Source organism: Loxodonta africana, chromosome 19 (assembly GCF_030014295.1).
Source record: "Loxodonta africana isolate mLoxAfr1 chromosome 19, mLoxAfr1.hap2, whole genome shotgun sequence".
Taxonomy (NCBI): domain Eukaryota; kingdom Metazoa; phylum Chordata; class Mammalia; order Proboscidea; family Elephantidae; genus Loxodonta; species Loxodonta africana.
The window spans coordinates 16,483,402-16,500,122 of record NC_087360.1 but is presented as its reverse complement, the minus strand read 5'-3'; the positions used below and the strand labels follow the sequence as shown (position 1 = coordinate 16,500,122).

Here is a 16,721-nt window from a genome sequence, read left to right as displayed (position 1 = left end):
TATATATATATATTGCACATTGCTTGTTATATTCTAAAATTTTTACTTACATTAAGTCATTGAATCCTTATAACAATCTTATAAGGTAGGTTCTACTACTACCCCCATTTTGCAGATTTTAAGGAAACTGAGACACAGAAAGTTTCTATAACTTGATCCAAGGTTCCACACCCGTAAAACCCAAGCCATAATCTGGAATGTTGTCCTCACAACACCTCCTAACACTTGCTGAGTCTTGCCGCTATGCCAAGTGCTGGGCTCAAGTTTACAACATTACTTTGTTTTTGTCCTAAGAACAAGCCTTTTGAAGAAGGGATTATGATTATCTGAGGAAACTGGCTCAAAAAGATTTACCCCAAGCTCAGTGCCAGAATTTGACTGCAATTCTGTCATCATCCTGTGATTTTAACAACTCTGCTGCCTTGTAAGTCATTTCTCTTCTGTGAATCTCTTTTTGATAATCAAGGCATTAAGTAACCCAGATGAGCTTTTAAGGCCACTCCTTTCTAAGTATGAATAAACCCCTGCCTTGCAGCTCTTTTAATGGGAGCTAAGGCTATGGGGGACACTGAGGCATCTCACACCAAAGCCAGCAAGAACCTGTGTGTTTTAGGAAAGCAAACTACCAAAGCCAATTTGGAACCTCACCAGCTGGTGTGAAGGAAAAGACCCAGCTTTTTGCAACATCTTGACAGATATGGCCTTGTTAGGAAACCATCCCAGGTGGGTAGGAAAGTATAAGCCAGTTACTCCCAATGGCACTTTTTAGTAAAAGTCAGTTGGGGATGCCATATGGGCTGCCACAAATACCATGACCACAGAAACTGGGCTACCCTTACTAACTTAAAAACATTCTTCCACCTCTTATCGCTTATTTTAAAAGTTTACTTTTTACCTTTGCAACAATCTTCCTAGGAGACAAGTGTGATAATTATGCCCATTTTCCAGATTAGGAAGCTGAGGCTGGGAGAGAGAAAATTATTTGTCCATCTAAGCCAAGACTTGAACCCAGGCTTCTAGACTCTCTGCCACACAGGGAAGACCCCTTCTTAGGACATTCTGTCAAGGGAGAATGCAGTGAGCATTTGCCAGCTGCCAGTCCTCAGCACCTATGGGCATCTCTACAAAGGAGGTGTCTGGGGAGAGTTGTGGATGGTTCCAGATAGGCAGAGGATTTGGGCAAAATTAGACCTTAGTGATACAGGTGTGCTTTGATTGACGAAGGAGAATTTCCCAGAATGTACTGCAGATATAACCATTGTGTCAACTCTGTCTGACTGTTGTTTATCATCGCCTTCCCTTCCTGGACCTCCATCCAAGCACCCCTGAGCTTTTGCTTGCTTTCACCTCATCCTTTCTAAGAGAGCAGCTCCCTAAAGTTTTCAAGTTCACTTATAGCTAGAGACAGGTCCTTTCACAGCTATTGACAGCAACTGTAGGCTATGTCAGCATTGAATTGCTTCCTGTTTGTCTGTCTGTCCCTTTAGACTCTACAAAAGGCCTTCACATACTTTGTCATACTTGGTATCTCCAGCATCCCCATATGGAAATGGTATTACTTCAAGTCTATCAATGAGAAAAACGAAGGTTCAAAGAGGTTAAGCAACTTGCCCAAAGTCACACAGCCAGGAAATGACAAAGCTAGGATTTGAATTCAGATCCAACTCCAAATCCCTTGCTCATGAAACTTGCTGGTGCGAAATCATATGAAGTCAAATTTGAGCTCCTCCTTTTGATCTGGGGGAGCATTGCGTGGTTCTTTTCAATGCCAGGTTGCTAAATCAGATTGCCGTGCTCTGTGGCTTTGACATAGATCTTGACCTCTTGGGGCCTTGATTTCTCTGTCCCATCTGTGGAAGGGACTACTGAGAGCAGTTGTGACCCTCAACTCCCCAAGACCTTGTGTGGACACATGAGAACACACAGGTCAAACGCTATGAGCTCCTTGGAGGAAAATCCTCACTCAAATTCAAGGTTGTGCTTATGGCTAAAATCAAATCCCAGCTGTCAATCAATGCTGGTAGCCAGCTGGCATAAAAGATGCAGACTAGTTTTAAAAGCTAGAGTACCTCTGTTATGCCAAAGACCCCCTCTTTTCTTTCCTCCCCAAAGAAACCTCCAGTGCTGTCTCACACATGTATTCCCTGTGATGTCACTCTGGAGACCAGTATTTATTTTTCAACAGTCCCTGATGAAAATCCCAGGTATTTTCGTTTTTCCTCCCACCTCAAGTCCCCAAGCCAAGTGCTGCCAGAGACTGGCAAGTGACCATTTGGTTAATCAATACTGAGGTCTGAAGCCAGTGGTAAATTTTGCTCAAAACGGCATTGAAATGTATCATACCCTGCCCTGAACTGGTGCTTCCACCTCCCCCCAGGGTCGTGACCAGGGCGGGCAGAGAAGGCTGTGTGGAATACTTACTACACCCCTGGCTGACAGGAGGCTGAGCATCGGCAGAGGCTGGCTGGATGGATGGCTGGAACGGGCTTTGGGGCTGGCCTTGCAGAGGGTCTTGGAGCAGCGGCGAGTGTGTCTCCTGCGCGATTTCCGCTCTTCCTCAGGGGACCGGTTGCGGTGCCTGGGGGCAGGGGAGAGACACCTGAGGGCAGGGAGGTGGCTGAGGGACCAACAGGACCTGAGGATGACAGAGTGTGTGTTTGTATATGTTCATATGTGACTGTGTCCCTGGGAAGGTTTGTGTGTGTATGAAAGCTGTAGATGTATCCATCCACCCATTCAGCCATCCCTGTATCCTTCCTCCTTCCCTGCCTCCCTTCTTCCCTTCATCTATCTATCCATCTGTCCATTCATCCACCCAGCTGTCCACCCACCTATACATCCATCTATTCTTCCATTTGTTTATTCCACAAATGCTTATTTGTGTACCTGGCACTATTTTGGGAGTTGGGGACACAGCTGTGAAGAAGACAAACAAGGTCTCTGCCCTAATTTAGTTTAATGTCCTGTATGTACCTGTGAGATTGTGTGTGTCTAGGTGTGTCCATCTGTGAGTGTCTATAAGTGTGTATAGCTGTGTGTTGTATATATGACTTTGACATCTGCAAAACAGAGGCAGCCTATTGATTGCCACTGAAAACTTTGACAAAATGGCAGACAAAAACAACAGAGCTGCCTTCTGCGAATTTGTCAGTTCTAGATCTGGCTTCTCTGTCTGCTGTGGAAGCCAAAGGAATGCCTGCCTGACTCCTTGATAAGAGTGTATTTGGACTCTGTATATTCTGTTAGCTCTCTGAGCCACAGCAGTAATAAAAACAACACCTTATTGATTTGTATAATACTTATAAACCTCTCTTAAGGTGCTGTCACAGTCCTCTCCACAACTCAGACAGGGCAGGTATTACTTTCCCATTTCACAGATGAGGGAGCTGAGGCTCAGAGATGTTTAGGGACCTGCCTGAGGTCACATGGCTTATAAGTGGTAGGTCCTGGGTCAAGGCAGAGTTTTCTGCTTCTGTAAGAACCGGTGCCTCTGATTCTTACTCTGGAGTGTCCTCTGCTCTGAGCCCTTCCAGATCATCTCTGTGCTGGGTTTGTGGTCAGAGTGCCAGCTCTCGGTTTGCTCCCATGTCTGCTGGAGTGTCCTGCAGCCCAACAGACCCTGGGGAGCTCAGGTGGCAACACTACCAGGAAACATAGCAGCAGAAGGAGGCTGTGATGCCAGCCATCTCTCTAACAGATAAGTTGTGGGGAAAGTAGAGCACAGTGCCATGAGGCATGTCTGCAAATAGGCCCTGCATGGTCCTCTGGCCCAGGCCATTAGGGGCTTAGCAGCCGGGAGCTGATAGAGCCTCGGGTGGAGGTGAAGGGCCCAGGCTGGGTCACACAGACCTGGGGCACAATCCCACTTCTGCCACCCACATACTAGCTGTGTGAACTTGGTTGGATCCCTTTGCCCACCAGGACAGTTTTTCTAGCTGTAACGTGCCCATGATTCAGTTTAGTGTGTCAGTGCCCTCCAGGTAGAAACCGCAAGCAGCAAGCCTATTGTTAGACAAGCATGTTTACTGTCCGTTGCAACAAGGGAGAACACACACCGTAGAGATCCGTAGAGCATCTCTGTAAGAGGGGGTAAGGGTGTGTTATAGGATCTGGGCTTGTGTAACTGATTTGGGGAAGTTTTTAAGAGATTGGGGCTTTGTTCTGGAGTGGATACCATCAGAAAATGGGCATAATTTTTTGATTGGGTATCTTGATACATCTTACCTAGAAAGAGGGAAGAATAGACTGAGGCTAAGGCTGTAATGGACTCAAAGATACCAACAATTATGAAGATGGTGTAGAATTGGGTAACATGTCATTCTGTAACACATAAAATAGCCAAGAATCAGAGCCGAATCAATGGCAATTAACAACAAGTCTGTAACTGGTAAAGAAGCAGCAATCTCTGAGGTTAGCTAGGGTAGGAGGCTATTTGTTCATTTTTGTGTTTTGGACAAAATTCTTGTTTTTGCCTGTGTTCAGACGTGATCATGAAGTGGTCTTGTTTTTTGTCTTGATCCATCCAGGTCGGAGTGGCGTTGTCTGATGGTGATGTTCTGTGGAATCGTTGATGCCCAGCAGGACCACTTAGGCCTTGCTGGTAGTACCAGGCCAGTTCCTGATGTCAGGGGCCACTTTTCTCTTTCTTGAGTACGTTTCACACTTGGCTACCCATTCACATCACACAGGAAGATTTAAAAAATCTCAGTGCCCTGGTCCCACCTCATCCCAATTAAATTGGAATGTCTAGAGGGTGGGACCCAGGCATTGGTATTTTTTAAGACTTCCCAGGGGATCCCCAAGTGCAGACAAAGAGAAGCACTGGTCTAACTCATGGTGTTATTGTGATATTAAGAGAGAAAATATATTTGAAATTGTAGCAGAGTACCCAGCACAGGGTAGAATTTGGATAAATATTACCTACTCTTCTTTTTATTATCCTCATCCACGGGAGAACTGTCCTCTCTCAGGATGGGAGAGCCAATGTATCTGCACAGAGAGGGTTCAGATTAGGAGAAAACTGACTGGGAAGAGCCTCAGTCCAGAGCCAGACTGCCCAGTTCCAATCCCAGTTCTACCACTTAGTAGCTATGTGACTTAGCGAGTTTCTTAACCTCCCTGTGCCTCAGTTTTTTCGTCTTTAAAATGGGGATATCAATGGTACCTACTTCAGAGGGTTGCAGAGAGGATAATGTGAGTTGATGTACGTAGAGCCCTTAGCTCAGAGCTTATTGGCACTTCATGAGCATCCTGTGGTGGTCATGTTCCTATATTCATGGAGACAGCAAGTCCCCTTGTTTTCTGCAGTCCTTTCTCTGCAGGGAAGTGTGACAGATGCTCAGTGGAAACGGGACCATCCCTCTGCTGGGGGAGTGGCAGGACAGCAGAAGGCAGAGCCAATGGCAGTGGCTAGGGGAGGAGGCTCCGGGGAGTGAAGGTTACCTGCTCTCACAGCTCGAGGACCGGGACTCCGAGCTCTGGGACCGTGAGTGGCAACGGTGATGGCGGTGGCGGTGAGATTTTCGGGGCCGGCTTCGAGATCTTGGGGGGTAGGGGGGTGGGAAGGAGTGAGTCAGAGGAGGAGAGAGAGAGATTTTCATCTCATGACACACATTTTCCTCTTGTACCCAAGTCACCATCCCCCCAAAGTTATGCTATCTCCCCCACCCTGCATCACCCCAGCTTCCTGCCTGAGTATTCAGGGGTCTCTAAACAGGTGCAGTGAACACAGATGAGGGGCCTTCTGGGGAAGTGTGGGTGACTCTGGGCCTCTTCATCAGCTGGAAGTGGCCCAGTGCAGACCATACCCTGGGCAGGATCTCCACCTCCACATGTCACTTCCCTCACCTGTGATGGGAGTGTGAATTTCAGACAGCTTCAGGGCCAGCCAAGTACCATAAAGGTGGGAATCAGCCAGGTGCTCAAAGATACAAAAGGAAGGGGTACTTTGCCTCCACAATATCGAGGTGCTGCTGGCTCTTGAAATTTTTCAAGTGAATGTGGAAATTCAGATTTTTTTAAATGAAATACTCGCATTTCAAATGGAAACTCATTAGAGGAAAAAAAAAAGTGGGGCAAACAAAACACATTTTCAGAGTAAATTAGGCCTTTGGGCCACCAATTTGTAACCTCAGGCCTAGAAAATGAAGTCAAGATTCTTAGCACAGAGTCAAAAGCTTTTCAGAATGGGCTACAAACATCATCACCAATAAAAATTACAAATATAACAGTTACTATCACAGCCTTCAGTATGGATCGCACCTCAACATAAAAAAAAAAAACAAACATAAAGAAAACAAAAATCCTCACAGCTGGGCCAATGATCAATATCATGATAAATGGAGAAAAGATTGAAGTTGTCAAGGATTTCATTTTACTTGGATCCACAATCAACAGCCATGGAAGCAGCAGTCAAGAAATCAAAAGACACATTGCATTGGGTAAATCTGCTGCAAAGGACCTCTTTAAAGTGTTGAAGAGCAAAGATGTCACCTTGAGGACTAAGGTGCACCTGACACAAGCCATGGTATTTTCAATCGCATCATATGCATGTGAAAGCTGGACAATGAATAAGGAAGACCGAAGAAGAATTGATGCCTTTGAATTGTGGTGCTGGCGAAGAATGTTGAATATACCATGGACTGCCAAAAGAACGAACAAATCTGTCTCAGAAGAAGTACAGCCAGAGTGCTCCCTAGAAGCAAGTATGGCGAGACTGCGTCTTTCATACTTTGGACATGTTGTCAGGAGGGATCAGTCCCTGGAGAAGGACATCATGCTTGGCAAAGTACAGGGTCAGTAGAAAAGAGGAAGACCCTCAACGAGGTGGATTGACACAGTGGCTGCAACAATGAGCTCAAGCATAACAACAATTTTAAGGATGGCTCAGGACCGGGCAGTGTTTTGTTCTGTTGTGCACAGGGTTGCTATGAGTTGGAACTGACTTGAGGACACCTAACAACAACCTCTAACGAGGAAACCTTGGTGGTGTAGTGCTTAAGAGCTATGGCTGCTAACCAAATGGTCGGCAGTTCGAATCCCCCAGGTACTCCTTGGAAACCCTATGAGGCGGTTCTACTTTGCTATGAGTCAGAATCAACTCAACGGCAACAGTTTTTTGTTTTTTTTTTTTTTACCGTTAACAGTAATAACGGTGTTACTACAGGTTACTACCGCTACCTCTCTAAAAAAAAAAACCTCTCTAAGTAATAATAATTCAGAAGTAGTAGTAGCAGCAGGCGAGGTGATGAAAGGATGTGCAGGGGATGTGAATGGCTTGGGCCAAGCCAGGAAGCCAGTGAGAGTTAGAGATAACTCTGTCAAGAGGAAGCCTGGTTATCCCAGTGAAGGACTCAGGGATTCTTCTAAAGTAATAATCATCAGATCATCCCCTCCCCTGCTTGAAACCTCCCCATTGTCCTCAGGTGCCTCAAGTGGAAACTGAGCTTGAAGGCACTAGCCCTACACTGCCCTCCAGCCTCATTGCTTGACAGCTTCTGCCCTGACATGGCCGCATCTTCTGCAACACTGAGCTGTTTCTATTCTGCCTCACACGTTTCCCAGCGCAAGACGCCATCTTGATGATGCTGATGGTGACAGATAACCAGTATCTAACACTGTGTGCCAGGCCCTGGGTTCTAAGCATTTATAAAATGTGTCCTGAAAAGTACGAGAAGACCCCATTATTTCAGGTGGCCACTCTAACTTTGGGATCCCCAGGGTTCCAGAAGAGCAAAGTTTGAGAACCATTGTCTTAGACTCAAATTTAAGTGATGGGATAATACTGAGGCCCGTGAGGTGGGAATAACCAAACCCCTCCATAAATCCAGGTAGGTCTGCGTTTCCTCCTCCCCGTTCTTTCCTTGCCCCAGTTCTCCTACATGGGCCAGCACAGAGGGAACAGTGGGTGAGTACACCAGAGTTACATAAGCAACAGTTAAATTCATAGCGGTGAAGTGAGCAGTCAGTAAGTACACTGTGGCATTAAATATGCAGTGGTTACATGTGTGGTGAGGGCAGTGGTGGTTCAGTGGTAGAATTCTCGTCTTCCATGCCAGAGACCCAGGTTCGATTCCCGGCCAATACACCTCATGCTCAGTCACCACCTGTCTGTCAGTGCAGCTTGTGTGTTACTATTGCGTATGGGGTCGTAATGCGACAGCTAACAACCAACAGTATTCCTTACAACAGCTTATGAAGTAGATTCTGTTTTCATTCCCATCTTACAGAGGAAGAAATTGAGGCACAGAGTTTCAACAACTTGCCTAGCCTGCAGCTTAGAATGTTACCTCCCCCACCACCCCTTCCTGCAGGCAGCCTCTTCTCACCACCAAGCCATCTTTCCAGCACCAAGTTCCCATAAAGCCCTGGGCTTCCATCTGCCATTGCTGTGCTGAGACCTGTCTCATGTCCATTTCCTATGTGCCTCGGCATTGTGAGCTCCTTGAAACCAAAAGAGCGTCTGCTAATCTCAGTCTCTGAGCCCAGGACTGGGTCTACCACATATTAGGGCCTCACTGAGGGATGCTGAATAAAAAAGAGGCTAAATCAAAGGATTTGGCGAAAACGTTGTTGTTAGCTACTGTCTAAGTCGGCCCCTGACTCACGGTGACCCCAGACACGATAGAACAAAATGCTGCCTGGTCCTGAGTCATCCCCATGATGGGGTGTGGATCAGATCTTTGTGACCCATAGGTTTTCACTGGCTGATTGTCAGAAGATCACCAGACCTTTCTAGTCCATCTTATTCTAGAAGCTCTTCTGAAACCTGTTCGGCATCCTGACAACAAAAACCATCCTTTATTTCAGAAATGCCTTCTTTTGCTTCCTTTTCCTTCTCCTGACTCTTGTCCTTTGGCTTGTACATCTTGCCTAACCTGCAACCTGCCTAAACTAAGCCTTTTTTTTTTTTAATTGTACTTTAGGTGAAAGTTTATACCGCAAATTCGTTCCTCATTCAAAAATTTATACAGGAATTGTTTTGTGACATTGGTTGCAATCCTTGCAATGTGTCAGCACTTCCCCCCACCCCCTTTTATACCCTGGGTTCCCCGTGTCCATTCATTCAGGTTACCTATCCCTTCCTGCCTTCTAGCCTTTGCTTTTGGGCAGGTGTTGCCATTTGGTCTCCTATACTTGATTGATCTAAGAAGCACATTCCTCTGGTGTGTTATTGTTTGTTTTATAAAAAGCCATAAACCAAACCCAGTGCCATCGAGTCGATTCCGACTCACAGCGACTCTATAGGACAGGGTAGGACTGCCCCCATAGAGTTTCCAAGGAGTGCCTAGCGGATTCGAACTGCCGACTCACAGCGACTCTATAGGACAGGGTAGGACTGCCCCCATAGAGTTTCCAAGGAGTGCCTAGCGGATTCGAACTGCCAACCCTTGGGTTAGCAGCCGTAGCACTTAACCGCTACGCCACCAGGGGCCCGTCTAATCTTTGGCTGAAAGGTGGACTTCAGGAGTGGCTTCAGTTCTGAGTTAGCAGAGTGTCCGGTGGCTCTATTCTCGAGGGTTCCTCCAGTCTCTGCCAGACCAGTAAGTCCGGTCTGTTTTTGTGAATTTGAATTTTGTTCTACGTTTTCTCCCACTGTGTCTGAGACCTCTGTTGTGATCTTTGTCAGAGCAGTCAGTGGTGGTAGCCCAGGCACCATCTAGTTCTTCTGGGCTCAGGCTGATGGAGGCTGTGGTTCATGTAGTCCATTAGTCCTTTGGACTACTGTTTTCTTCGACTTTGGTTTTCTTTATTCTCCTTTGCTTTGGACAGGATGACCCCAATAGATGCATCTTAGATGGCCACTCACAAGCTTTTAAGACCCCAGATGCTACTCACCAAAGTAGGATGTAGAACATTTTCTTTATGAGCTGTGTTAGTTATGCCAGTTGACCTGGATGTTCCCTGAGACCATGGTCCCCAGCGCTTAGCCCCAGTAACTCTCCCTCAAGGTGTTTGAATGTGTTTAGGAAGTGTCTATGACTTTGCCTTGGTCAAGGTGTAACCACCAAAGATTGTTATTTTCTGTGTGTAAACCTTTTCTTGGTTTTTTTATGATAATGGTCTCATATAATATTTGTCCTTTAATGGTTGACTTATTTCAGTCAGCATAATGCCCTCCAGATTCATCCATGTTGTGAGATGTTCCCAGGATTCGTCATTGTTCTTTATCCTTGCATAATATTCCATCGTGTATGTGTACCATAATTTGTTTATCCATTCATCTGTTGATAGGTGTTGAGGTTGTTTCCATTTTTTGCTATTGTGAATAATGCTGCAATGAACATGGGTGTACGTATATCTATTAGTGTGATGACTCTTATTTCTCTAGGATACATTCCTAGGAGTGGGATTGCTGGATCATAGGGTGTTTCTACTTCTAGCTTTTTTTAAGGAAGTGCCATGTAATTTTCCATAGTGGTTGTGGTATTTTACATTCCCACCAGCAGTGTGTAAGAGTTCTAATTCCCCTGCAGTCTCTCCAAAATGTTATTTTCTGGGATTATTATTATTATTATTTGTTCCAGTAACTTCGAGGCCAGATGATCTTATGGTAGTTTTGATTTGCGTTTCTCTAATGGCTAATGATCGCGAGATTTTCCTCATGTGTCTGTTAGCCACCTGAATATCTTCTTTGGTGACGTGTTTGTTCATATCCTTTGCCCATTTTTAATTGGATTATTTGTCTTTTTGTTGTTGAGGTGTTGAAGTATTCTATAGATTTCAGAGATTAGACCGTGTCGATATGTTGTAGGCAAAAATTTTTTCCTTATCTGTAAATTCTCTTTTTACTCTTTTGGTGAAGTCTTTTGATAAGCATAAGTGTTTAATTTTTAGAAGCTCCCAGTTACCTAGTTTATCTTCTGGTATTTGTGTATTGTTAGTTATGGTTTCTATTCTATTTATGCCATGTATTAGGGCCCCTAGCATTGTCCCTATTTTTTCTCCCATGAACTTTTTTGTTTTAGGTTTTATATTTGCATCTTTGATCCATTTTGAGTTAGTTTTTGTGTGTGTGTTGTGAGTTATGGGTCCTGTTTCATTTTTTTTGTATAGATGGATATCCAGTTTTGTCAGCACCATTTGTTAAAAAGACTGTATTTTCCCCCATTTAATGGGCTTTGGTCCTTTGTCAAAGATGCAGCTCATGATAGGTGGGTAGATTTACATTTGGGTTCTAGATTCTGTCCCATTGGTCTCTGTACTAGTATCAGGCTGTTTTGACTACTGTGGCTGTATAGTATGTTCTGAGATCAGATAGTGTGACTCCTCCTACTTTGTTCTTTTTCTTCACTAATTCTTTGCTCATCTGGGGCTACTTTCCTTTCCATGTAGAATTGGTGATTAGTTTTTCCACCTTGTTAAGGAATGCTGTTGGTATTTGGATCAGGATTGCATCATATCTGTAGATCACTTTGAGTAGAATTATTTCACAATGTTGAGTCTTCCTACCCATGAGCATAGTACTTTTTTCCATTTGTATAGGTCTCTCTTGGTTCCTTGTGATAGTGTTTTGTAGTTTTCTTTGTATAGGTCTTTTATGTCCCTGGCTAGATTTATTCATAAGTATTTTATCTTTTTAGGGCCTATTATAAATGGTACTATTTTCCTGATTTCCTTTTCAAAGTTCTCTTTGTGGATGTATAGAAATCCAGCTGAGTTTTGTATGTTGATATTATATCTTGCTACTCTGCTGAATCTGCTGGTTTTAGTAGTTTTCTTGTGTAATATTTAGGGTTGTCTAATGTATAGGATCCAATCATGTGTGAATAGAGATAATTTTGCTTCTTCCTTTCCAATACCGACACCTTCTTTCTTTCTTTTTCCCTATTGCTCTAGCAAGGACTTTCAGCACAACATTAAATAGGAGTGGTGATAAAAGGAATCCTTGTCTCTTTCCCATTCTCAGGGGGGATGCTTTCAGCTTCTCTCCATTGTGAATGATGTTAGCTGTTGGGTTTGTGTACACCCAGAAGCCCTTTATTATGATGAGGAATTTCACTTCTGTTCCTATTTTATTGAGAGTTTTTGTCAGGAATGGATGTTGGACTTTACCAAACGCCTCTTCTGTGTTGATTGAGGTGATTATATGATTTTCTAATGTTGAACCATTGCGCATACCTGGTATGAATCCCACTTGGTTGTGGTGTATTATTTTTTTTGATATGATGCTGAATTCTGTTGGCTAGAATTCTGTTAAGAATTTTTTGCATCTATATTCATGAGAGAGACTGATCTGTAATTTTTGCGTGTGTGATGTTTTTGCCTGGCTATGGTGTCATGGTTATGCTGGCTTCATAGAATGAATTCGGAAGTATTCCTTCCTTTTCTATGCTCTGAAATAGTTTCGGTAGTACTAGTGTAAGCTCTTCTCTGGTAGAATTCTCCAGTGAAGCCATCTGGGCCAGGGCTTTTTCTTGCTATTGTTGGTGGAAAGTTTTTTTTTTTTTTTTTTTTTAACCTCTTTAATCTCTTGTTGCGGGTCTGTTCAGATTTTCTATCTTAGTTTGTGTTAGTTTAGGTAGGTAATGTGTTTCTAGAAATTTGTCCATTTCTTCTACCCGTTGCTGTCGAGTTGATTCCGACTTGTAATGGCTCTATAGGACAGAGTAGAACTGTCCCATAGGGTTTTCAAGGAGTGGCTAGTGGATTCAAACTGCCAACCTTTTGGTTAGCAGCCAAACTCTTAGCCACTGCACCACCAGGGCTCCCCACTTGTTGGTGTATAATTTTTCATAGTATTCTATGATGACCCTTTCAGTTGGGTCTGTTGTAATGTCCCCCATCTCATTTCTTATTTGGGTTATTTGCTTCATCTCCTGTTTTTCTTTTGTCAGCCTGGCCAGTAGTTTGTCTATTATGTTGATCTTTTCAGAGGACCAACTTTTGGGCTTGTTGATTCTTTCTATTGTTTTTCTATTCACTATTTCATTTATTTTTGCTGTAATCTTTATTATTTCCTTTCTTCTGGTGCCTCTGGGCCTCTTTTGCTGTTCTCTATTTGTTAACGTTATAGGGCTAACATTTTTATTTTGGTTTGTTCTTTGATATGTGCATTTATTGCTATAAATTGACCTCTGAGCACTGCCTTTGCTGTGTCATAAAGGTTTTGTTATGCTTTGTTTTCATTCTTATTTAATACTAGGAATTTTTTATTCCCTCTTTGATTTCTTCTATTACCTAGTGGTTTTTAAGTAAGGTGTTATTCAGTTTCCATGTATTTTTATTTTTTTCCTTGTTCTTCCTGTTTTTGATTTCTACTTTCATGGTGTTGTGATCAAAGAGAATGCTTTGTATCATTTCGATGTTTTGGATTTTATTGAGGGTTGCTTTGTGGCCTAAGATGTAGTCTATTCTGGAGAATGTTCCATGTGTGTTGGAAAAGAATATATACTTTGATACTGTTGGATAGAGCGTTCTATATATGTCTGTGAGGCTGAGTTGGTTGATTTTGGCCTTTAGATCTTTTGTATCTTCGTTAAATTTCCTTCTAGAAGTTCTATCCTGTACCAAGGGTGGTGTGTTGAAGTCTCCTACTATTGCCGTGGAACTGTTTCTCTTTTCAGTGCTGTTAGAGTGTGTGTTTTGGAGCCTTGTTGTTGGGCGCGTAGATATTTATTAAGGTTATATCTTCTTGTCAGGGAAACCCTGGTGGCATAAGAGTTTGGCTGCTAACTGAAAGGTCAGCAGTTCAAATCCCCCAGGTGCTCCTTGGAAACCATATGAGGTAGTTCTGCTCTGTCCTATAGGGTTGCTGTGAGTCGGAATCGACTTGACGGCAGTGGGGTCTTGTTGGCTTGCCCCTTCAATCATTACATAATGTCCTTCCTTGTCTTTATGGTTGATTTTGCCTTGCAGTCTATTTTATCTGCGATTAGTATTGCCACTCCAGCCCTTTTTTGGTTACAGTTTGTCTGATATTTTTCCATCTTTTGATTTTTAATGTATTTATGTCTTTGTGTCTAAGATGTGTTTCTTGTAGACAGCATGTTGATGGTTTTGTTTTTTGTTTTTTATCCTTCTGCCACTGTCTGTCTCTTTATGGGTGCATTTAAGCCATTTACATTTGGTGTGATTATCGACAGGTATGAGTTTATTACTGTCATATTGTTGTGCTTTTTTTTTTTTTTTGTGGTGCTGATGTTTTCTTTGTTCCCCTTACTTGTCTGTGCTGAGTTCCTTTTGCTTGTGGATTTTGTTCTTACAGATTTTTTGTTTACTGAGGCTTTGTTCTTATTCTGATGAGTAGGTTTGTTAACTTTCTTTGTGATTACCTTGAAATTGATATCGCCTTGACTTCCTCTTCATTTGAAAGTTCTATAATTACACCGTTTATTCCCTCCTTTATTGTTGTGATGTTGTCTTCTTTACAGATTGATGTCTGTTTCCCTGTTTCAAGTGTTTTAGCTTTGTTTTATTATTTCAAGTACTTTACCTAGGTTGGTACCTGCCTGATGCTATCCTGTGTCCCAGACTCTGGATGTTGTCTGATGTTATTGGTTCTCTAACCAAAGGACTTCCTTTAATAATTCTTCCATTCAGTGTTTGATCTAGTTCTATATCCCTTCATCTGAAATTTCGGGTTCCACGATTGACATTCGTATTTGTTTTACTTGGTTTTTCAGGTCTTTGCTGCAGAGGGACGGCATGGTCGGTCTGTCTATGGTGCCATGTTGGCTCTGCCTCACCTAAGCCTTTCTTATCCCCTGTGAGAAATTTCTAGGACACACCCACCTCTTGGCACCGGGGAGGGGCCCTCCTTGCTGTCTTCACACTCAAACAGGCAATCCTTGTCTCAGTGATTATCCTTCCTCATGCTCTTGGTTGTGGACCCTTCCCTGCATTGGTGGTTGCCTATACGGGGCCCTCCTGGACAAGTAGGAGCCCTGGTGGCTAAATGGTTAAATGCTTGGCTGGTAACTATAAGGTCAGTGGTTTGAACCCACCCAGCAGCTCCATAGGAGGAAGACCTAGCAATCTGCTCTCTTAAAGATTACAGCCTAGAAAACCCTATAGAGCAGTTCTCTTCTGTCACATGGGTCACTGTGAGTTGGAATTGACTCAACAGTACCCAACAATAACGCCGGACAAGTGGTGCTGAGACCTCTGGAAGATGTACTCTGTCTGTGATTAGAGTGAAAGTACATTCAATAGATATGATCAATATTTGTCTCTTGGCTTGAATTGAACAAGCCTGATGACCCAGAAGTAGTTCTCTGAGCAGACACGAGGCTCCATTGCTTCGTTCTGGAGCATTCACCAGCCCCCTGTGCTGGTGGATGAAATGCCCTCCTTCACACTGACCTTGGGTAAAGAGACCTTTTGGGGCAGCAGAGCTGGGTGGCCTCCCTTTTATCTCTCCCCAGCAGCTGACTGCTTTTTATCCCATTGCCTTTGATCCTCACTTTAGAAGCTTCTTGGCGGGAGATAAAATATTAGCTGATTGGAAAACACAGGCACTAACATTTACAGGGTATAAAGTAGGTGGGTTATAGCCAAATTTACTTTTAATTTGGTTGGGAACTGAACTCCACAGGCAGCACTAGCTGATTTAAATTTCTGCTACCAGCTATAAACCATGAAACAGCTGGGGCCCCAAGACTGGGGATGGAGCTTCACCAAGATCTCCACATTGTAAGACTTAGTTGCCAGGGCATGGGTTCATACATTTGCCCACACATGTGCACGCGTGGGATTGCACCCACCATAGCTTCCATGCACACACAGCACACATATATGCACTGTAAAAACCAGCACACGAGCCCTATACACAGGCTGCACACAGACAAACAGTGCACACGCAGAGTACAGAATTCACACACACTGCCCATATAGTACACCTACGTGCACACCCTTCACACTCATGCTCACATAAGCACAAGCATACACAGTGCATTCCTGTGAATACATATACCACGTACATGCAGTGTCTGCCTACGTTGTATACATTTGTACACACAGTGCACATAAATGTTTACATGATGTAGAAATGGACAATTTATAATGTGCACGCTACACATACGTACACCATACATATATATACAATGCACACACAACATACGCAGAATTCGCGTAGGCACGCCAGCACACACACGCACACAGCTTTCATGCACGTATAACCATATGCATGCACAAACACACAGATATACAGCCATGTGCACTCATGCAGACCTAAGCCCACAATTGCAAGTACACAGAGTTCTGTCTTCTCTCTCTCCCACTCACCTGCCCACTTCTCTTTTTCCCTGTTTATTTGGCAACTCCGACACTCTGGCTTTTAAGAGGCCACATTCCCCACCTCCCCAACCTCCCCAACCTGGATAGTGCGCTCTGGGTGGTATCTACTTACTGTTTTTTGTGCCTCCTCTCTTCCTTTCTTTTGCTTTTGGGGCTAGAGGAGCTAAACGAGAAATGGCCAATTAATTGAAAGATGCGAAATTCCAGTTAAAGATCAAAATAAACAAGTAGCTTAAATGCTTAACATACTGCAGGCCAAATACAGGCAGTTTTGGCATGGACACTGATCATTGCCCAAGACCACAAAGGTCACTGCCAGCTTTTACACCCTGCTGGTTCAGTTCAGGTCACCAGCTCATAACATATGCTGAGAATGGGGGTGCTGATGAGGCCAAGTTTGGCTTTGTAGGTTAATAATAACAGTAGGAATAAAGGTAAAAATATTATCTGCTAGTTTTGAGGCTCTACTATGTGCTGAGCACACT

The 16,721-nt window shown here is 43.7% G+C and overlaps 1 protein-coding gene across 1 annotated transcript in view; it reads right to left on the bottom strand.

The window, feature by feature from the left end:
• The window catches only part of SRRM4 (serine/arginine repetitive matrix 4), a 198,136-nt gene that overhangs the window by 21,585 nt on the left and 159,830 nt on the right, over nt 1-16,721 (bottom strand). The window contains exons 6-8 of the mRNA XM_003419268.4: nt 16,349-16,399; nt 5,443-5,541; nt 2,422-2,578 (exon numbers count right to left, since the gene is read on the bottom strand). Of these exons, the coding sequence (XP_003419316.2) occupies nt 2,422-2,578; nt 5,443-5,541; nt 16,349-16,399 (307 nt within the window). The remainder of the gene's footprint in view (nt 1-2,421; nt 2,579-5,442; nt 5,542-16,348; nt 16,400-16,721) is intronic.